Source organism: Scophthalmus maximus, chromosome 19 (assembly GCF_022379125.1).
Source record: "Scophthalmus maximus strain ysfricsl-2021 chromosome 19, ASM2237912v1, whole genome shotgun sequence".
Classification (NCBI taxonomy): Eukaryota; Metazoa; Chordata; class Actinopteri; order Pleuronectiformes; family Scophthalmidae; genus Scophthalmus; species Scophthalmus maximus.
Genome location: NC_061533.1, coordinates 13,072,493 through 13,094,461, shown reverse-complemented (window position 1 = coordinate 13,094,461; position 21,969 = coordinate 13,072,493). Strand labels below are relative to the sequence as shown.

At 40.9% G+C, this 21,969-nt stretch overlaps 3 protein-coding genes and 1 long non-coding RNA gene across 5 annotated transcripts in view; 2 read left to right on the top strand and 2 right to left on the bottom strand.

Annotated features, from left to right (window-relative positions):
- Positions 1–94: 94 nt before the first annotated feature.
- ficd (FIC domain protein adenylyltransferase) lies at positions 95–3,471 on the bottom strand. The gene is made up of 2 exons (XM_035641229.2): positions 2,741–3,471; positions 95–1,962 (listed from the first exon to the last, which is right to left on the bottom strand). Exons 1-2 carry the CDS (start codon positions 3,009–3,011, stop codon positions 881–883), a joined length of 1,353 nt encoding a protein of 450 aa, XP_035497122.1. The 5' UTR covers positions 3,012–3,471; the 3' UTR covers positions 95–880.
- Positions 3,472–6,132: 2,661 nt separating this feature from the next.
- LOC118314650 lies at positions 6,133–9,072 on the top strand. The gene is made up of 3 exons (XR_004794693.2): positions 6,133–6,216; positions 6,871–6,917; positions 7,064–9,072. It is a non-coding gene; the product is annotated as an uncharacterized LOC118314650 (long non-coding RNA).
- A 3,754-nt stretch (positions 9,073–12,826) lies between these two features.
- On the top strand, positions 12,827–17,147 carry cmklr1 (chemokine-like receptor 1). Of its 2 annotated transcripts, none has more exons than XM_047329113.1 (2): positions 12,827–12,934; positions 15,131–17,147. In XM_047329113.1, exon 2 carries the CDS (start codon positions 15,165–15,167, stop codon positions 16,206–16,208), a length of 1,044 nt encoding a protein of 347 aa, XP_047185069.1. In that variant the 5' UTR covers positions 12,827–12,934; positions 15,131–15,164; the 3' UTR covers positions 16,209–17,147. The 2 variants fall into 2 exon arrangements, with proteins under 2 accessions (XP_047185069.1, XP_035497123.2); XM_035641230.2 differs by lacking the exon at positions 12,827–12,934 and adding an exon at positions 14,885–15,003.
- A 73-nt stretch (positions 17,148–17,220) lies between these two features.
- wscd2 (WSC domain containing 2) overlaps positions 17,221–21,969 on the bottom strand; it is a 32,860-nt gene continuing 28,111 nt past the window's right edge. The window contains exons 7-9 of the mRNA XM_035641227.2: positions 21,689–21,853; positions 21,385–21,585; positions 17,221–19,065 (exon numbers count right to left, since the gene is read on the bottom strand). Of these exons, the coding sequence (XP_035497120.2) occupies positions 18,713–19,065; positions 21,385–21,585; positions 21,689–21,853 (719 nt within the window). The 3' untranslated portion in view covers positions 17,221–18,712. The remainder of the gene's footprint in view (positions 19,066–21,384; positions 21,586–21,688; positions 21,854–21,969) is intronic.

The following is a 21,969-nucleotide window of genomic DNA, read 5'->3' as shown; positions in this document are numbered from 1 at the left end:
GTTTCTAATAAGTATAAATATAAGTTTTCAAAATAGATGGAATACAAGCTATACGTGTTGCTCTCACCGAAGTGGCCTAATCTTAAAAAAAAAATTAAAAAAAATCTGAATATGTTGATCTCTATGAGTCACCTTCCCAATGGTGGCACAGTGTGTGTGCATTGCTGTTGTTTTGTTTATTTCTAGTCAATGTTTTGAATTTGGTAAAGATGTGAATAGTAAATGGCTTTTTTTCCATTACTGTATTTATTTTTCTGCTTGTTTTGTTATGTACCTTTTTTTTACCCTTGTGTTTTTGGGTTCTGTAAAAAAAAAACGTCATGTCATAGTTTTTTTCTGGTCTAAAACTTGTTTTAATAAAGTCATGTAAATCATCTTTGATCCAAGTATGGCACTCACTGCGTAGTTCATTTTACAATTTTATAACCTAAAGACAATCAAAGTTAATACAACACTTTTAATTTCATCATCGAATAAATATTCAAATAACTGAAAGTGCTTTACAGTGTCACGAGACATCTTTATCCCAACGATAGTGAACTCAATGTTCACACAGTGGAAATCACTGAAGCATCTCAAGCCAGTGGACAAAGGAAGCCATTTCCTCGTCACATCACTAGTAGTCAAACTTCAAACTGGATTCTGATGGGAATCAAAATTCCTTAAACTCCTCAAACTAAAAGTGGGGAAAAGGTTTGTACAAAAGCAAACCTAAACACAGCAAAATTCCATTTCAATGAATCATCCTGAAGCAATTTGAATAAATTCAGCAGATAAAGTAGGATTCAACCTAGGGGAAAGACAATTCCACACATTAAGATAGGATTGTTATTAAAGAGGGTCTTAGATTCAAGCTTCTTTTCTCCTCCCAACCTCAAGCTCAGTTGTGAATTGGGATGGTCTGTTTGCAGTCGGGACAGGCCTGGTCCTGGCCGGCTGCCGGCAGCCCTACGGCGTGCTCTGTTGTAGAAATCAGTAACGTGTCCAACGTTATCTCTGTACACTTGGCTATAAAGCGAATGAAAGGACGTACATCACCCTCATTGGCTGTGTCCAGAGCTGCGTAATATTCCGCCCTTTGTTCTTTCCGAATTGTGATTGGTGGGTATCGCGCTTGCATGAGCACCAGGTTCATGAGCAGGCGTGATGTGCGTCCGTTTCCATCTATAAATGGGTGCACGTACACCAGTTTGTAGTGGGCAAGGGCTGCACTCTCCACGGGGTGCAGCTGCAGGGCCTCATCACAGTTGAGCCACTGAACCAGCTCCTGCATGTGTCTCTGCAGGTCTTGAGGGTGAGGTGGGATGTGGTGGCCCACGAAAACCTGGCTGGTGCGCAGCCTCCCCCCCTCCACAGGGTCCACGTAGCCGAGCACCCGCCGATGAATCTCCAGGATGTCACTGACTGTGATGGCTCCCGATCTGGACAACAGCGTGGTGTTGATGTACTTCATGGCCGCATCCACGCCAATGGCCTCGTTCTGCTCCTGCAGGCTTCTCCCAGGGACGGCGTAACGCGTCTCAAGGATGTGGCGGATTTCAGACAGAGTGAGCGTGCTGCCTTCAATGGCCACCGTGTGGTATATGTGGTGATAGTACGTTTCCTCCATCACTCGGCGGAGTGCAGAGTTGCCTTTCGGAATGGACATAAGCCTACGCACTTTGCTGTCAATGATGCTAAAGTAACGCTGGTCAATCTCTTCCACCAATGGTAGAGTTCGATCTCTGCTGACCAGAGCCCGCTCATTACATGGAGAAATGGCCAAGGCCTTGGTGTAGAGGTGGTCTGCCTGGACAACATCCTTCTCCTCCTCCAGAATGGTCCCCAGCTCCGTCAGGGCATCCACGAAGTCAGGGTTCATACTCAGTGCATGCGCCAGTAGCTTGTGAGCCTTCTCCCTCTTCCCCAGCTTCTTCATCTCCAGAGCCTGCTGCAGTGCTGCTCTCGCCTCCAGCACCATCTCTGCAAGTAGAAGGTGATACACACCGTCAACTCCAACACAGGTCTTTTCAAGAACAGAGCCGGGCCTTACCAACAATAAATATGATATACAAAATCCTATATCCATTGCTCACTATATACACACAGGTGACATTAACATACAGCCCTGATTAAATGCCTGTGGAGCAACACAACCAATGCAGAGACAAGACAAGAGGAAGGAAAAGGTAAACACATGCTTACTACATCCTTGTATGTCTATACAATTATAAACATACGAGATATATGTTTGGGTTCGATTTTAATGTGTAAAACCTCTCCCTGTTGAAATTCATACATCTGACATATTTTCAATTTAATGTCCTCAGGCAATGGAACATTGTGCCCAATAAATCAAATCACATAACCTAGAAACGAGGCATGTACTGTAGAGCTGCAACAGTTAATCGCTTAGTGGATTAGTAAGCGATTACTATTTTAATAATCAATTAATCGATTCAAGGTTTTCTATAGAGAAAAAATTCAAAACTCTCTAATTTCAGCTTCTGAAATTGACTATTTTCTCTTTTCTTTGCTCCTTTATGAGAGTAAACTAAATATCTTTGGTGTGGACAAAACATCATCTTGGGGTTTTGGCAAACACGATATACATAAACATATATGAGACTTGGTGACTGCGAATGTTCGGCTTTTTCCCTTGATAAATGAAGGCACTGTTGACATTGGTCAAACCATTTAACACATGGTCCTGAGCTGGAGTGTGGCCGTGGTGGGTCAGTACCACCGGACCCGTCCGTACCTTTGCTGGGCTTGGACCTCTGGGGCAGCACGTCCAGGGCGGTGAAGGGGACGCTGAGGCTGGTGGAGAGCACGGCCGGGGGCTGCGGAGGACTCCCCCACAGCTGGCAGCGGAGCTGGGCGATGCCCCTCAGGGCGGCGCAGCACTGCTCCTCCACTCCCACCAGCGGCATCAGCAGGGCCACCAGAGAGCCCAGGAGGACGCACAGCAGCGGGCCCCATCCTCCGAGGACACGGCCGCTGGTGAAACGCCACGCCGTCACGGCAGCCATGGTGGTGCCCGGTTAAATCCTCCATGCTCTGGGGACACGGGACCCCATCCGTGGCCTGCCCCAGCTAGGAGAGCTGCGGGGCCGGCGTCAGGGAGGAGAGCACGGCCGACATGACCGCTGCGAGACGCCGACACCTACGAGGGGATTCAGCTCAGGTACACAAACTTTAACAGATCGTAACTTAGCTACTTATCTCGCCGTCGCCCGCGAGGCTCTGAGCCGAAACCAGCCGACAATAACCGAACGAGAAGTTGATTCAGACAACCACTTGTGTACAGCGTCACCGTGGTTGTGTACTAAACATACACATCATCAACTTCCTGAGGCTCAGCGTGTGAACATTCTCGAATGTCATTGGTCAGATTGTTATTGAAGGCCAACGCCGATTGGCTGAGGCGCGGCAATACAACAAGTGTTTCGTAGTCGTCTCTGATTGGGTGTTTAAAGGGATATTTCGCCCCAAGTTTAGCCTCTCAGGCAACACTGCCTTTTTTTCTTTCATTTTCGAATAAAATATATGTATTATGAAGAAGACATTTTGTTACTTAATTTTTACCCCCGTTTAAATGCAGTTTTTGAACTTATTTAAATCTCCATTTTTTAGTTTTTACCCACTTCCATTAATGAATCACAGATTTCTTGTCATAGCGTATTAACGGAAAAGACATAAAAGATATTGTGCCCCATTTCTAATGCCTACCAACACCATTCAATATCTGGGAGTGAGTATTTTAAAAAGATATTGTGTGATCTATCCAGGAACTGAAAACAAAGTTGTTGTACGACGATTCTTCAGACATTGGGACCTGCAGCTTTGCACCACTTGTTCATCACTAATTGTGACGCAGAGGAAACAGAAGAGGGCAGCATTACTCTGTTATGCAAATATCACAGTCATATTGCAGCATATCCTCTGAAGACAGCAGCAGCACTCGTGGCCTCAAAATCATTATACTCAAGATCTAGTCGAAGGCCATCCAGTTTATCAAGTAATAGCAATTATTCTGTATTTGTATGAGGCAAGACTAATATCTGCCTCCTTTGGCCTCTTGTTCTACCTTCTTTCGAATAACATTTTGTAATCTTTCAGTTTTTTTTCACACCAGTCCTTGATGTCCTTGGTATCAATTTTGTTTGGCTTTACATCATTTTCACAAGCTTTCTTACTTTAGGTTGGATCTTCTATGTCTGGTGAAACTGATGCCACAGAGACATTATAATATCTCAACAGCCCATATTGTAGACCATGTAGATTATTGTATGTACAGTTAGAGACTAGCAGGTCTGTCTAAATTTGCCTAGTCAAGTTTGTCCACTGTATTAACAGTGAGACCTGGTGCTGCACTCTAACATCATTTACCACCACAGACTCTCAGTGCTCCCACAGAAAGATAATGGAGCAGCCTCTTTGAGTGTGCTTGAGCCGCATTATTTCTTTATTCCTGTTATTCATTCCCTCCTTCTCAAAGCAAAAGAGGAGTCTACAGCAAATTATAGTGCCCAGGAGCATGTTCACATTGGTTTCTCATCCTCAGAAAAAGAAAGGAAGGAATGATGAAAGAAAGAGAATATTGAATCAACACAGTACCAATGTTTAACAGTGATGGGTGGAGTGGTGACTGTAGGACACAGGTTCTGTATTCTGTGTATCCGTGGCTCCAGTCTGACGCTGTGCTGTATAATTTGCTGCAGTATCAAGGTACTTGAATATAGCTCTTTGGCGGAAGCGGCTTTCACTCCATAATGAATGGAACCAGGCCTGTAGCTGGTTGCAGTGATAATAAAGAAGAAGACAAATCATTTATAGGTTTGTATTTCCAGATGATACCCACTTACTCTAAAAAAAGTTGCTAATCAGCTTTTCAATCAGATTCTGTTATCTGGCTTCAGCCCAGTAGCTTACACCAAAAATAAGCATGAAAGCAGCGACATCTTGGCCACTTCTCCATTTGAGCCTCCACAACAAGCGAGTTTAGATTCTGCTTTAGTTGAAAGACAAGGACAAATATGGTCGAATGAGTGACTGATCAAGGAGAAGTGATGGCATGAAATGAATGACCCTCTGGTTATAGTGTGGACTAATTCTATGCCTCTGACATATGCTCACATGAGCTAAAACACCTCAGCTGTGGAAACAGATAAAAACTACATAAGTCGGCAGTTAGACGTATTGATGAGCACTAATTTAAATTTTCTTTGTGTTGATGCAATTAAAGGCCTCATGTCACTTTTGGATTATTATCAGAATGGAACAGTCTTCTGAAAAGTTAGATGTTTATAAACTTATGCCTTATACCTCCTGTGTCAGTGTCGTTGAATGATAAGGATGTGTGGAGCATGAATTACAAGCTCTCTCATTAACACGTGTGAAAGTATTAGCACTGAATAGTTTGCAAATCGTGTTAAGTAATAAGATGCCACATGCATCAGCGTGATCCTCACACCAGCTGACATTTCAACTCGAGGCACACTCCAGAGATGACCTGTCAGACACTATTAAAATAACACCCTTTCTTTTCACTACTCATTGGAACTGTGCTCCTCGAGGTAGAAAATCCATCTGCCCACCTGAAAAAGAAAAAGCAACCTGTCAGGGCAGGAAAATAAATCCCTCTGGCACAGGCCTCCTCCCCTATCGGCTCTCCTCTCTCCAGCCTCTGTGGAGCCGTCAGTCTGCCTTGCTCTCTGTCTGAGAAGAGGCTTTGTTCTGGGTGACAGAGCTGGGTGTCAGCGATAGAGGATCTCATTAGACAGTCAGAGAGAGAGGGGTGGTTTCTGTCTTTCCACTCTCTGAGTATGGATGGCGCGGAGAGCAGGGATCAGGGATCAGGGATCAGGGAAACCGTAAAATGGATTGAAAAAAGTGAAGTAGAACTGCACTGGGAGCCACCATTTTCCTCAACTGTCAGTGTCCAAAAATACCTATTTAAATGGAAGGTTTGCTCCAAAAGACTGACAAAGGCTTTGCTACATGATTAGAGAGGCCGGGATGTCTTGTTTTCTCTGGTGACAAGAACAAAGGACTGTAGGGTCGTCTTTGGCTGCCCACCATGAAACCAGGCCCTAAACTTCACAGTGATCTGATGTTCCCCCTGTCTCCCTCTGTTCCTACCCTCTGGTCTCTGCATAGTGGAGTTCAGAGTAGGTCCGAGGAAAGTTGAAGAAATGCAGCACAAATGTGGCGGCCTGCCCACGTGTCAAACAGGTGATTACTGGAGCTCTGTCCACAGCACGGTCACCTCGTTAAAATTTCCTCTGTTGGCTCTTGAGAAAGGCATGAAACAAATTAAAGTTACTTTTACTAAAAACTCTGCAGTTTGCTGGTGTAGCATACATTAAGCATTTAATGATTCTGTAATTATACATACAACTGCATACAGACTGGAAAACACGTACAATGCCACCACTACAGCAAAAATACATATGAGACACCAATATTGAATGCAATCATTGACAGCGAAACATGCGCAATTAAAAAAATATGAAGGATCTTAATATCAAAAGCACAAAGAAAGATAAATAACAATCGTTGTGTGTTGTGAATGATTGTGCAGTAAATACATCAACACTGCAGGGGAGTGTGGACGCCTTTTGCTCCTGACTTCTCATCTAAAGAGAGACAGGACATGATTTATTCATGCCATGCTCTTATCTGTCTTTCCTCTTTCTCATTCTCACAGTCCCCTAAAGAGAGTTATTGCAATAAGTAATTGTGTGTAGCAGACAGGCAGAATCTTGCCTGATCTTTGGTCTGTGTGACAAGTTTAATGTGTTCACTCCAGTACTTGTTTTCAAATGCAGCACATAACCTCACATTGTAGATGCTGTCCCTCAGGCCCTGTCTTCTGTGCTCTGTCAGGTCCTGAAGACCGGTCACCTGCTCGAGCGCCTCAGCAGGGCCAACAGGTGAGTAAATGATCTGGTATAGAGAGACAGGAGACAGAAATAATTAGCTCTCCGCTGAGGGGCAGCCATTACCAGGGACCTCCCTCAGGCGCTTCTTGCTGTTGCACTTATTAGCTGACTTCCACTCCGGCTTCTTCAACTCACAGGATTGGGGGTGCGGGTCGCCAGCTCTGGCAAAAGATACCAATTCCAGCACCAACAGGCACATCTTAGAACACACAGCGATGACTCAGCAACCGTGGGTGGCTCATTATTTCTTTCACCCACGAGAGTCGACTGGCTGGTTTCTTTGGTAACGTACAAAACTAAATTATAGCACATTAAAACACAATTAGATATAAGGCAATACAACTGAACAACATTGTTTGTTGAATTGGTTGCCATTATCCTTTTTCTTTTCTTTTACTTGTTGAGATACATGAGATTTTGCAGATGCAGGCAGATGATCTTTGAAGCCAAGTGTCACCATAGATCGAATCTTATCTTGTTCAGTTTTAATTTGTTCGTATAGCTGTTTGTGTTATATGGTTTATGTCCACATACCTCCAAAACTCATATCATGCACGTCATCAGTTGTACAACATTTTGAAAGCTAATAGGCTGAATGAAAACCGGATATAAAAAATCTCTCTTGAAAACGAACATGCTTCTTGACATGGCTGAAAGCTCAGTTGCTATTTGTGCTTCAGAGGTTTTTATTTAATCATTCTGGGCCCACATGGTAATCATGCACAGATCCCATCTGTGGGCTGACTTCAACATATTAGACAAAAACAAATAGCCGGCGGCTTCAGTTCCTTTCCATCCTCTCCCTCCAGCCTCACATTTGCAAGTCCTGCATGTCAGAATGTGGGTTGCCAGAGCTTCACTATCTGCTCTCACAATCCCACAAGCTGCAGAGGACAGAGGACTGAACCCAGCTGGCAACTGAAGAAAGTTTCTCTCATTACATGTAAAAACTTTCACCCAGATTTTCACTCTAAATACTAATACTTCATAATATTATTATTACTCTCATTTATATAATGCCACATTATCAGTTATCATCTAACTGAATTTGAGACCTAATGTTGTGACACTGATTCCAAGCAGAAATCCCATGGTCTCTATAGGATTATAATCTATGGTCTGGTCACTCCAACAGGATTTAGATAGTTAATAAAAGATGATCACATAAATCCACAGATCCGGGGCCTTATTGGATTATCATCATCATGTGTGACATGTCTGCTCTATCGAATTAATTTGACTTTTCTAACATGCTTCAATGTGGAATTTGAGACGCAAAAATACTGACAACAGTAGATGTTTAGTGTAGGCAGAGCTTATCTTGAATCGAGCTCTTGAATTTACTATGTGGACAACTGTAGTTGCAGAAAATCTTGTGTACTCAATAAGATAAATTGAACAGATTTCATGGTGCAAATATATTCATAAGCTATAATCTTCTCACAGTAAATCAGATGCCCAGTCTGCAAAGTGAACATTAGATCTGATATTCATTGGTTGTGAGAGGTATGTCAGCATAGCTTTTTTTGAAACATCTGCTTGAAGTGCTTGGTGATGAAACAGGGTACAGTACATACTGTACTTGTTAAAAAGAACAAAGATACATTACCCTCTGATAGAGGTTTCTAAGGGAGTGTTAATAATGTAACAAGCGACTTTCACGTTCATGTTTTTCATGTTTCGTGTGAAAAGACGGTGGATATCAGCCTGTAAACCAGACCAATCAGCAAGCTCATGTTTATTCGCTCTCACCGATGGGTCCGGCCCCGGCACCAGTCTACTATATTCTCTCTGATAGATGAACCTCAAGTCTGCTTACATTTTTCTGTGACTCTCCACACCACATTTCCTTGCTCTGATTGGCTGTAGGTCTGTTCTGTTAACGTTGCTATCGCTCCTTGAATTTTTAAAAAATGAACTGAGAAGTTTAAGATCTTTTCGCAAATGCCAGGCATGGTCATTCATTGACTCTTGTCCTGATTAACAACAACACAGAGAGCAAGGATGAAATAAAGGAGGGAAGAATGGATAGGTAAAGATATAGGGAGACAATTTAAATCTATGTTATAAAAAATAAAAATAAATGATAAATGCAAAATCATTTTACATGAGTTTTGTATTATTTGAACCTATTTTTCCAGATGTGTTCCCTTACCTGTGTTTTGCACTTCACTTTCCCCCAAATCTGTATGCTAGTGTAAAAACCACTAGAAGTCACCAAACTGACTTGTCATGTGGCATCAAAGTCGTATTCCCCAGGTCAACAGCAACTGGAAGTTGCTCCTTTCCAGCATTTCAAGCTCTGAAGTGTTTTCTTTCCAGCTTTCCTTGTGTCACATGAGCTCTGATCCTGCAGGAGAGTTCACAGACAGCTGAACAGCTTCTTCTACATTTCCAGTTTCTCACATTGGCAGAGCAGTCATTTGGAAGAAGCTTCTAATATTAACAGAACTATATATATGTGTGTCAGGAGGAGTGAGCTTCTGCCACACCTTCCTAAAATAATGTTAGGGGTGATGATATATTGCAGGCCCTCCTGTCTCCTGTCTGAGTGATGCTGGATCTCTGACTGTCTCCCTCTGTGGTCTTCATTGATAAACGCCTGTTTACATAGAGATTTAACATACAGCCATGTTGGTCCATCTGTGCATATTGCTGTTGGCAAAAAGCTCTAATCCTCCTGAGTGTATATGTGTTTATATGCATTGTGTGTGCACACTGACATATGTGAAGGCATGTGTCTTCTGCATTTGTGTGTCTCTTATCAAATTTACAACAATAATAAATAAACATCAATGACTGAGGCCTCTTTGGATCTCAGCTCCATTTTCTGATTCGGTGTGGATAATGAACAACACGATGTGCCACTATTTGTATATATGATTAACATGATAGTAAATATGTTCTTTAAAAGCAAAGAATTATCACATTTACTATTTTGTGGACAGCTAACCAATGCAAAGGTTTCAAGCAATTGGACTAATCTAACATGAGTGTTGAACACATACGCAGAGGGGTTGGATGTAATATTAGCTAGAGACAACTTTCTTCTAGAATTCGCAGCTTGAAAAGTCAAACGCTTGTCAACACAATCTTTGTGCAGATACGTAGCAGTCTACCCAGTCGAGCTTTACGCTGAACAGAGGGACAACTGTACCATGCATTGATTCCATCCTGATGATGGTGCTAACAGTTGCCAAAGCATTAGAGGTTGACATTTTCCCTCTCAGCCTATTTCAGAGAAGCAGGACTGCTGTCAATACCACTCATGTCACATTCAGAGGAAATCAATAATTCTGCAGTGAGGACGCTAACTGGGACTTGGTGATTGACTTGCCTAGTCAACTTGCGGCTGTGTTAATGACACTGGTGAGGTCCGTCAGACGTGAGCACGGCGATATACTGAATGCAAACAAAGCTTGACATTTGTTTTCGTCACTCGGTACAAAATCAAAATCAAAATCAAAAATGTTGCTGTAAATATGCAAGAAAAAGGCAGGCAGTGTGTCTGATTTCATGTTATTTTATCCCTCAGTTAGGCAGCACAACAGTGTCTATGACGATGCTGCAAGCATCCCAAAAAATCGGAAAAAGCATTTAAGTTCTAATAATAAAAGGCAGAATGGAGACATATGAAGTTACAAGATGACTTCCTGAGGTCAATGCATTTGTTCCACGGATCATTTCAACCTCTGATTACTATCTATTCCTGAGACTGCATTTCAAAAACTCGGCACATTTTAATCTGAGTTGGGGAGGTGGATTTTAGGTAAGCAGATTTATGCTGTTGACTGCTGCATCCATGCTACTCTCTAATCTATATAATGGCTCCAAGGAGAAGACAGTAATGCTGCAATAATGCTCACGTTACTTTAAAATACAATTCAAATGGCACACTCTGAGATAAGAGTGGAACCTGATATACTACAGCAGAGGACCCTTCATCAGACTGCAGGGGAGGGGGAGACTGGTCCTCATTGCAGGAGTGAATATGTGTTCAGTGGCTCGTTGCCGGGTTGAAAGCTGATGAAACTTGAACAACAGACTGGCTGATTCAGATGTGTTTCACACAGGCGAGTTTAATAAATGAGGACATTTCTATGAGGATATTTTTTTTCGTTGTTGTTCTTCTACATGCTTTGACTGTCATGACCAAGCTCCAGGACAAAGTGTTAAGTGCACGAAATCTGCCTATAGATGAGCGATACATTCTGTGAACTAGCAGATTTAAAGTCATGTTGTTGGAGGTCATAAAAATAGAACTAATCACTTTCATAGATGTCAGAAAGTGGACTCGCATTTTAAAGAAACATTGGATGAAGATTAACATAATCTGTGGAATACTGATGGGATTATCGATCAACTCATTTGTTTAAGTTAAATTTCATCGAAGGTTTTTCTTTTTTCCTGCTCTGGCATTCAGGCTGGCTTATCCCTGAGAGCAAACATGTTCCCATGTCAGTCATGAAAAGAGATTCACTGAAAAGAGATTCATTAATTGCAGTGACTTTAGCTGTGCAGCGATTAAGTGACATTTTTTCTCCAATTCTTATGAACTGCTATTTTAGCATGTAACTCATTCAGTTTTATCACAAGAATTACAAAGCAACAGAAGATGACATATATTTTGAATTGAGAGAACCATTGTTGTCTTGATGGAATAGGAGTACAAAGATTGTATCTGTATGTTGGAATCATTTTAGAGCAAAAGAATATATCAAAATAAAACACTTCTGTAATAACATTTATATTTAATGTCATTCGGTCTATAGTATTAAATGCACTGTTATTGTTTAAATGCTTCAAGAAATATGTGTTTTTAAATCCCTGGTCTGTTCTATAAAAGGATTTTGGGGTCAAGGTTTTATGATAACCTGAAACTGAGCTTTGGGTTTTAGAGTATGTTTGAATTTGATTAAAATTACACATTTATTAGCACATTCACATCACCCCTGCAGATGTAATCAGGGAAAATGAAATGAAAAAATACAGTTTCTGTATTCTGAATCTTATGAAAAATCTCTCGGGGTGCATTATGACTCAGTTGCAAGGTCATGCTTATTGCAAAACAGTGCTCCCCCCACTTTGGCCTAAATCTCAGTAAGAAGTGTACGAATCATAAAATGAAAGATAATACGCTGCTTTATCTATCCACAAAGGGAAATTGTCTTTTCAGCTTGCTTCCTCTGTAGAGAGGTCAGTGTGCAGCATAGCTTGAGTTTCTCAAGGACAATCTATCAGGATACAATATGTGCTTGAACTGAAGTCGTCTACTGAAGGAGATCCCCCCTTTCCACGCCACACCGCTGAACTGAGGGTCACACTGTGATGCCCTCACAGTGAATTAATGTGAATTTAAGGCCACTATTGCTCCAAACTTGACTAAACTGTGGGTAGAAATGTATAAAACCAAGTGCAGTGAATTCAGATTTTTTTAACATAATAATAATAATAATAATACATTTCATTTATAGAGCACTTTTCATTGCTAAAAGCAATCTCAAAGTGTCATGGGACTCAAACAGCGAGAATTCACAGTAGACCAGGTCTAAGTAAAAATTGAGACTAAACTCAAATTTCATTCATTAGGTCATACGCAGATATCAGTCCAGCAAAATCAATCGAAAACAGGCAAGCAGAGAGAAAAAAATCATAAACCCAATAAACAAGTACAAAGATATAAAGAAGAAAGCAACACTAGGAAAAACACAAGTAAGTACAGAAGAAGCAACGGCAATCTGGCAAGGAACAACAAACAGGGCTCACTCAGGCAGAGGGTCTACTGGAGGCAATCACAAAGGCAGGAAATCAGCAGGAACTAGGAGTTAACTAGAATTTCTAAAATAAGGAGAACATCCACTCTCACAACTGTTTAGTTTGGGGGGACTATTGCAGGACTATCAAATTACAGCTCCAAAACTGGACTTCTTTGGGATAAAAAACAGTTATGACTTATATTTCCCTATGATTGGATGTGTGCCTTTTCACGCGTAGACGAATACCTTTCTGTAAGTATTTTTGATGTCTCACTTTACAGCACTCGCCATTTTAGTTTCACCAGAGCCCGTTTTTTGTGTGAGCGTGAAATATAGTTCTTAATGACTCCTCGACTAGTTAGCAGCTACAACATCAGCCATATTTATATTTGGTTGTCAAACACTAAGATCCTCCTGCTCCTCCTTTGGATGGTCGTTCGTCTTCATTTCACTTTTCACTAGTCTGTGACAGGAATTGTCCTGTTCCCAGTCAGTGATCATCTGTAACCGTTTAATCAGCATAAGCAGAACACTTACATGGTATGGACAAAATCACCCTCCCTGTCAAAAAATAAAAGGACAAGTATTCATGTATAATTTATGTATATGTCAATATATATTTGCAAAAGTAAAACAAAATATGGGCCTTTTTGTCCAGAAGCAGGTAGATTTAATTATTGTAGCCATTCAAATACATTCACTACCTCACAAATGCCCTCCAGGTTAATAATAGAAGGGTAACAAGAGAAGGGTTTGGTTGAAAATAATTTTGGAACAGCAACGATGGGAAGGGTCATGATGTAGGCTACAAAATAAAACAGGAAGTGCTTAGGAAACATGAAACTTAAGACATTGCAATCTATCATGACAGTCCTCCCATGAATGTTGAATTAACACCTCTTAACTCTTAAATGCTCTTTTTTTCCCCTGTAATTTTTGTGTATCAGTAGGAAGAAGCATGAAGCATTCTCGCAGTTTCCTCTGGCGGTTTTCACTGCATTTCCCAGAGACAGTCATCTATGTGTGCGTGTTTGATTATTTATAAACTCAGCCTTCATTAGGAAATCTAATCTGCAGGACACTGACAGGTCTGTACACCCTCCGCTGTGAGAGTGATTACTGTAAGCTGAAATGCATCTAAATAGGTCAGGAACGCATTCTGCACGGTGCAATTAAATATTTCCTCATTTACCAGAGAGCTACACTTCAGGTTTACATGCACAGGCTTGATTCTCGAACATGCTGGGAAATTTTTAAAATTTCCTACCCTTTGTATGTTCCTGTACTCCCTGGATTCACCAGAACAGAAGCCCCAGTGGGAGTTTCAGGTGGAATCAGGAATCCAGTGTGATCGATGCTTTCCCCCCTCACTCTTGCTAACCCCTCCAAAACAAAACAAGCAACATCTGTGCTTCGTCTACACGCAGCTGTTCTCGCTGCTGCTTCCACGTGGTCAGGCAGAAACACAGAACACTGTGGACGGATGCATCTGACTCGATGATTACGAATACATGAAACACGACAACCATAGAAAGCTGATTTAGTCAGTAATGATGGCAGCGCTGTTCTCTGGCCTGTGTTTGCACAGCTGTATCCCCCCATTTTCCCCCCATTTTATTAGAAAACATCTGCATCATAGGCATGGGTTGAAATATTAAATCTGTGTGCCTGAGATGCTCGTGCTTTATGCCCAGTGCTCCACGTTTCTGTGGGTTTACACGGTGGGCTGTCCTCCTGACTGTTTTGAACAGATACATCTGGCCAATATCACACTTATAATAGCATGCATGCAACATCAGGCATGATGGAAAAGAGAAACATCACAAAACACAGGGGAATACATGTGTGTGAGATAATTGAGATAATACTCCTTTTCACAGGCCAGAAGAACATTGTTGTAGTCCAAAATTAAACTAGGTATTCAAAGCTTCACTTACATAAAATAATAATATAAATGGTACTGAATGACCGAATGAATGGTTTTAATAACAATTATTTTTGTTTGCTGATATTATGTCCAACAACTTTTCTGGTTGTCAGTGAAATCATCAGCGTCACAAAGGATTTGCTGCATGACGGGAGGCGCAAACATTGCTTAGGAATATTGAAAACATCAACCACAAAAACAAATAAAATGTCTCAGAGCCCAATGAGGTGCAAGACCTCAAAATGCAGTACTGAAAGTATTTAGGGGATGGAAGTATTGCGAAACCCCTCGGTCAGCTGATTTTGGGTTGTGTGGCGTTTAACACTTGTAGAGCAAACAGTTAAGAGCTTTGCACACTCAGCTCTGGACACCATCAAGTCAACAGCAGTCACAGGTCTGTCGGGTATCGTTCAATTATCTGAATACAGCAACTCATTTTCATTTGACAAACTTCATCAGAAATTTTGGTTGTATTTGATAAAATGCAGTTCATTTAAACTGTTTTCATTTATTCCCCACAGAAACGTCTAAGACAGCTCTGCTCCTGAACAAAAAATGAATTTTCTAGATTACTATGACTATAATCTAGACTATAACTACTCTTTCGGAGGAAACTATACTCCACAGGAGGAGCATGTTTTCCAGCACCAATCGACGTGCTTCAGGGAAGTCTTGTGCGTGTCTTTGCTGGTGGTCAGTGTGCTCATTTTTCTGCTGGGCTTTTGCGGAAATGCCTTGGTCATCTGGATTTCTGGCTTCAAGATGAAGAAGACGGTCAACACCACCTGGTACCTGAGCCTCGCAATCTCGGACTTCATCTTCTGCACCTTCCTCCCGTTCAGCATCACCAACATGGTGATGGAGGAGTGGCCCTTTGGCCGCTTCATGTGCAAGTTCACCTCCTCCATCATGTTCCTCAACATGTTCAGCAGCATCTTCCTCCTGGTTGTCATCAGTGTCGACCGCTGTATCTCTGTCATGTTTCCAGTTTGGGCGCAGAACCAGCGCACTGTCAACAAGGCATACGTGGTTGTTGTCCTGGCTTGGGTTGTAGCCATCACTCTGAGCATTCCCTCTATGATCTTCCGGGATGTTGGCAGCCATCTGGGTAGAACTATCTGCTTCAACAATTATACCTTAAACCAAGACAGTCACAAGATCGTTGCAATGAGCCGCTTCATTGCTGGGTTTATTGTCCCTTTAATCATCATTATTATTTGCTACTCTGTCATTTTCCTCAAACTCCGCACCAACAGGATGACCAAGTCCTCCAAACCCTTCAAAGTGATGAGTGCATTAGTCGCTGCTTTCTTCGTCTGCTGGCTGCCCTACCACTTGTTCATCCTACTCGAGCTCAACCACCAAAACTTTGACCACAGTATTTTAATCACTGGACTCAAGGTAGGCACTTCTATGGCAGCAGCAAACAGTTTCCTCAACCCAGTGTTGTATGTTTTCATGGGCAACGACTTCAAGCAGAAGTTCAAGAGCACTGTGCTCTCAAAGATGGAGAATGCTATGGTAGAGGAGGGCCGCACCACCAGCCGATACCTGTCCAGGTCCAGCTCTATGGACGGCAGAGCTTCCACACACATCTAACTGGGTCGGACATCCAAATTGGTTTCACCCATTTAACTAGATTGCGGTTTTTAAATACAATTCATTAACAGAAGATATAAGATGTAGCTTTGATTGTGAAAACACACTCCTGAATCAAATGTTGGCTTACAACCACATTGTGTAGTTGAGGAATCTGCAAGCCTGAGCCAATATATAAACATGCACCTCTGTCATGTTGAATTGCAGGATGGGTGGAATCTGTCTCATCCAGCAGGATGATACGTTTTCACCATTAGTTCAGTTTTTTAACAACATCTGCACATAGAGGGATTTTAGTTGTAAAATTAAATGTCTGTAAATTATGAGGAATACCCTCTAAACATATAAAACATGTAGAATCATTTGATCATTTATCATTAATTTGACATAGAACTGAATGTTTTAAAGTTTTCATTTGTTTCCTTGACATGAAAACTAAAACTATAACCTTAAGTCTTAACTGATGCTAACAGAAAACAAGCCTAGAAACAACCATCCGCTGACAATCCACTGACCTGCCCCCCAAAAGGGAAGTTGTGTGGTTTTGTTTAAAGGCATCACAGTGTGCAAACATTTCTGTATTGCAGCATATTATGCTAATTATATCAGCAGCATGACCTAAATACAATGTTCAAATGGGTGGCTGTCAGTTGCTGAGATATGTACAATACAGTGTAATAAGTTATCCTATGAATCTGATAAGAAGGGAAATTGCCGGAGTCCTCTACTTCTATTCATCCTATAAACTCTTTTGGACGGAGGTTTACTGTGTGAGATGAATGTACTGTATCTTTCTAACATTTTTCAACAGTTTGTTGAATGGATGTGTATTTTTGCTATTCCATGCATGAGAAGTGTACAATGAATGTGATTTGTGCAATAAATGTTTGAATGTTGTTTTTCCTGGTTTCTTTTTCTGAAATAAAAATTTGAATCTCACGATCATCTCTTTGATATGTTCTCTAGATCAACTCTTTGATGTGTTCGAAAAGAGCAGGCCATAGAAACGTTCTTAATGTACTCATTTATTGGGGCTTATCACATTACATTCATTCCATAGAAAATACATTCAAATGTGACACCTGTGTTCACAAAGTGTCCGCTTGTCAATGAAAGTGAATGCAAATACAGTTTAAGCATGTGTTAAAAATAGAAACAACTCCCACTTTGTTTGTTGCAATACAAATATACTGATGTCCCAGCACACACTATAAAAATATATTCATATTATATTGAAAATGGAAGTCAGTTAATGTTTTCTGTCTGTCTGTAGTGCTTCATATATTATATGTTTCATATATATATTCAGTATATTTACGTATTTATTTATTTGATTGTTTATTTTTATGAATATGGCATAGCTCATTTGAGTACCATGTGCTGCCTATATAATCTGGGCAGACTTTTTCAGCATTTTAATAGCTTTAACTGTTTCATAGCTCTTCTTACATTAGAAAAAAAGAAAAAGAATATTTCTTACGTTCAGTATGATTAACTAAAATAGAACTATAACAATCACTACTACTAATGAGAACCTCCACTATATAACATGCCTGTAGTGCCTAATTCCTCGGTGGTCTTTGGGGTATTGCACAGCAGTGCTTTTTGGATTTCTGCATCAAGTCCAGTGTCAAGAAAAATATTTACAACCAAATTAGTCAACATGTGCGCTGCACACCAGAGATAAATAAATGCTGTAATGATAAGTCCTCTTCTCTCTTTGAGTCAGTGTCTACAAGAGAGATAATTCTTCTTCTTGAATAGGAGGAGCTGAGAATTGAGTTCTTTACCTCTTCATCATCAAAAGCATGATTTCTCTTTCATACACTGAGTCAAATAACTTACAAAAGCTTGGAAACACACAGTATCCTCATCATCAGGTAATTAAAGCCTAAATATTGCTGTTTCCCCCCCCCCCCAACAAAGGGCTAAAAGTTTTGACGTTTTCAGTGAAGTTCATGTATAAAATAGTATTATTCTGTAACTGTGATAGCAGCGGGAACGTTTTGATTTTTCATAATACATATTTCTCTTTTGCACAAAATAAGCTCATACAACAAGGCTTTGCAGTAATGTAATAAATCTTTTGAGTCAAATGTTTTTTTTTAACTGGCAACAAAACACCCAGCACAGTCAGATTTTTGTAGTTAGAGTTGTACCTTCTTAATATTAAGGCATGTTCACATGCCTACACGGCAAATGTGCATAGAGGAGGAGAGGAAGTGCTTTTTGTTCTTTTCATTTAGCCAACGAGAAAAACAAACCTCAACAAAGTTTAAACCGTGTCTAGTATTAATTTGTGAAGCTGCGGAGGTTTAGAACATAAAAAAAGGATAAATGAAAAGGGAAAATAGGAGGGTAAAGACACTGATTTCTTCTAACTACAACTTAAAACTATAAGACAGAAAAATAATCAAAACAACTACTTGAGTCATGTAACCTACAGCCTGTGGGCGGAACAGTCCAATAAGTGAGCAAAAAGGGAAATGAGGGGATCACATATATCATCTTGGCATATATTCCTCTGGCACTCCAGACATGTTCCTTTTCTTCAAGGCAGCATTCACTGTTCTGATCAGCTCATTGATGTCCGCTCGCATTTCACTTGTATACGGGTCATATTCAAGTTTCCGCAGCCCGGAGCGCTTGAAGTTTCCATCTTTCTGGCCCTCAACGCAGAGCAGCCGGTCCTCAGAAACCTTCAAACCCAGAAACTGGACCATTCCCTTGAGCTTGGAGAACAGGTCCCTCTTCAGCTCCTCAAAGTGGACCACGTGGACGCTCTTCCCATAATTCAACCAGTCCAACGTGTGGGACGCCCACCAAGGGGCATAGTTCTTCACAAACTCGGGCCACTCTGCAGGAAATGAGAGGACACAAAATAATTTAACAAAGACTTACAGGTTTCAATCCTCTCAGTAAAGGCCATGTTTTGGAAACTGAAATATGGGAGACAGACAAATTCCGCAGTTTGTCTGACTGAAGAAATCTGATGTCAATTTTATGAAGTACATTTGAAAAAAATTAGGAAAGAAATTGTACTGCGGTCAAATCATATAGCAAGGAGAAGTTAGGACCCCACTAACCAAATACAGACAATTAAATTGTATAGAAAGTCAATGCAAATAAAATGAATGCCAGCTTTTTAGAAAAAAAGAAGAGTTGTGTAATATGTGTGTTTGGATGTATTAAACATACGCTTTTGTTCCTGAAGATGGTAAAAGTACCTTCTACTTTTTGATTTTACCCAAGTCGGAAGTGTCCCTTTAAGCAGATTTAAGTGCTGACCTTGAAAGAAAGCATCAACAAAATGCAAGAATGAAGACGTGAATAAAAACGAATGAAGGGAAAGGGAGTCATTATGGCCGAGCATTGATGTAATTTAGCTCGAGAGGTCTGGCAGGATACCTTAAGTAATTTCTGAAATGTTTGGACAGTTAAATGGATGTTCTTGGTAATCAAACTGCAGAGGTTATGGAGGAAAATACTTTGCTTGGCTCATGCAAGCAGCGGCTGAGCTACATTAGCTCGCATTGTTACTGTTAGACGTCGTAGTTGAATTTTAAAGCCTGCTGAGTTCGCTGTGCTGTCTCAGAAACCAATGAGTGAGGCAACTTTAGGACCAGAGTCAACAGAATATTATATGCTGCATCTAAGAGCACAACCAGCTGTTTAGAAACACAGAAGAACTGCATCTGTGCTTCCTGACTTTTAAAAGAAACTGGAGTGAAAAATTTAGTTGATATGTTGTTGAGATGTTCTCATACGATTTGACTTCAGAAACCCCCAATTTTTTTTTGTGAGAGCCTCAATCTAAATCCACCAGATAACATTGGAAATAAGACTATGCAGTGTGATATGACATGTCCTCCAAAATAAGATACACTCGCCCCGGAGTTGACTTTACGCGGCTACACTGGAGGGCATCAGTGTGTGTAACACCACCCGAGCCCCAAAGTCTGTGGGGGCCACACACAGAATGTCACAGGGACTCTCAGACCGGAGCCTCTCTCTGTATTCAAAGTGGCAGCTGTCAAATGACTTTTCTCTTCACTGATGTCATCGCGTTATTTCCCCACCAACAAAGGGAACAAACAGTCATTGGGAATGGCAGGCCGAATGTGCTGATGTTTCCAGAGAGACAACTGCTGGCTCGGCAACTCTCCAGCCTCTGGACATTCGATTAAACCTCACAGAGAAGTGAAGAGAGACAATAGCGGGACAAGACAAACCAGTTGCCATGGCAACCCGGGGCATTCTTGGACGGTGGGGGTGGTTGTAATATAATTTTAGCAAGGGATAAAAAAAATTTGTTACTGGATGCAAAAGTTTAATTTCTTCATTTAAAATGGCATTTTTGCTAAAACGTCTTTTTTTTTGACAAGAATAAACAAATCCTCCTTATGCTTATTCAAATACTGCATGCAGTATTTATTTCTAATTTCTAGTATTTATTTTAAATGTATGGTAATAATAAAATTTAATAAAAAGATCGTTACATACACTTGTAATAGGACACGGGGGACATGATTTTCAAAAGCAAAAACAAACACATTTAATTTCACAAAATTATTGTGGTGACACAACTCAAGACCTCAGTGTTATGTCTTCAAATTGAAAACCTTGTGCTCAGCCATATGGGCTTGTGAGGTCAAAACCACTCAAACATGCAGAGTTATTGCACATTGACTATTTTCTCTTTCTGTTTTCTTTACCACAACCTCCTGCTGAAGATGTTGATGGAAATGTTAGTTTCCCATTTGATTTTATTAACAAGAGCTCAAGTTTTTGTTCCTTTTGAATTGTATGTGTCTTGTTCAAGGGTCCATCTGTGAAATGTCTGGTGTCTGGTGGGTGATGGGATTAAAACAGTGCTGGGAAACAAGACTCAACAAGACAACTTTTAGTCATGATTAATCTGTCCAGTAACTGGATGGATTTTGACAATATGCTCATAATTTTCTTACATTTTACATTACATTAAAATGATACATTTTCAATTGTGCCGTTATTTTTTGTAGGAAAGCTTTAAATAGCATCCTCATGCTTGTACATCAAAATCTCATCTTGTGTCGTCAGTGGTTTATTTTGATTAAGGTCTTTTTACAAAGTTTGTATGCATTATGCACTGTTAAATACACAGAAAATTAAATAGTCACTATTCTTAGTTTCCTACCTTTCCCTCTCCAGTGGGCCTGGGAGGCAAACCCAATGTGGCCGCCATATTTTCTGTTAAATTCCGCCATGAGGGCTTTGTAGGGGTTTCGGATCATGACGATGCTGGAGTCAAAGGCTTCAATCTCTTTCTTGCCGCTCTCGTGTGTTTTAATGCACATTGTCCTCCCGCTCCGCCAGTGGTCCCGCTCCCCTTTAAACCCTGTGAAACAATGATATCACCACCATGATTATATTTAATCCACAGAAGTGCATTAATGAATAAATATGTTTGAGAATCATTCCAGATTAATGTTGAGGCCTGCCTTTATTGTAAAGGGAGCCATCGAAGTAATAGCTGCCGGTGTAGAAGCCCGTGGCGAGCTCTATGAGGTGGCGGGCCCAGGTGTTCCCGGCTCCGGGGAAACTGGCGAGGGCCACCAGCTGCTTAGCACGAGATGGGAGGAAGTGGCGGTCCATGCAACGATTATCTGACAAAACACAAATACCAACAGGCTATGTTATTGATTTTTGTGGATAGAAATAGAGAAAAAGCTATAGTGGTAAACACGGAACTGATCTGTTACAGAGCTTCCTAATGTGTTGC

Bases quoted from the DNA above. Each gene is read 5' to 3' on its own strand.
- ficd (XM_035641229.2), bottom strand. From the start codon at position 3,011: ATGGCTGCCGTGACGGCGTGGCGTTTCACCAGCGGCCGTGTCCTCGGA. The intron at 1,963-2,740 runs GTACGGACGGGT...TTCTACTTGCAG, and splicing joins GAGGTCCAAGCCCAGCAAAG to AGATGGTGCTGGAGGCGAGA.
- cmklr1 (XM_047329113.1), top strand. From the start codon at position 15,165: ATGAATTTTCTAGATTACTATGACTATAATCTAGACTATAACTACTCT.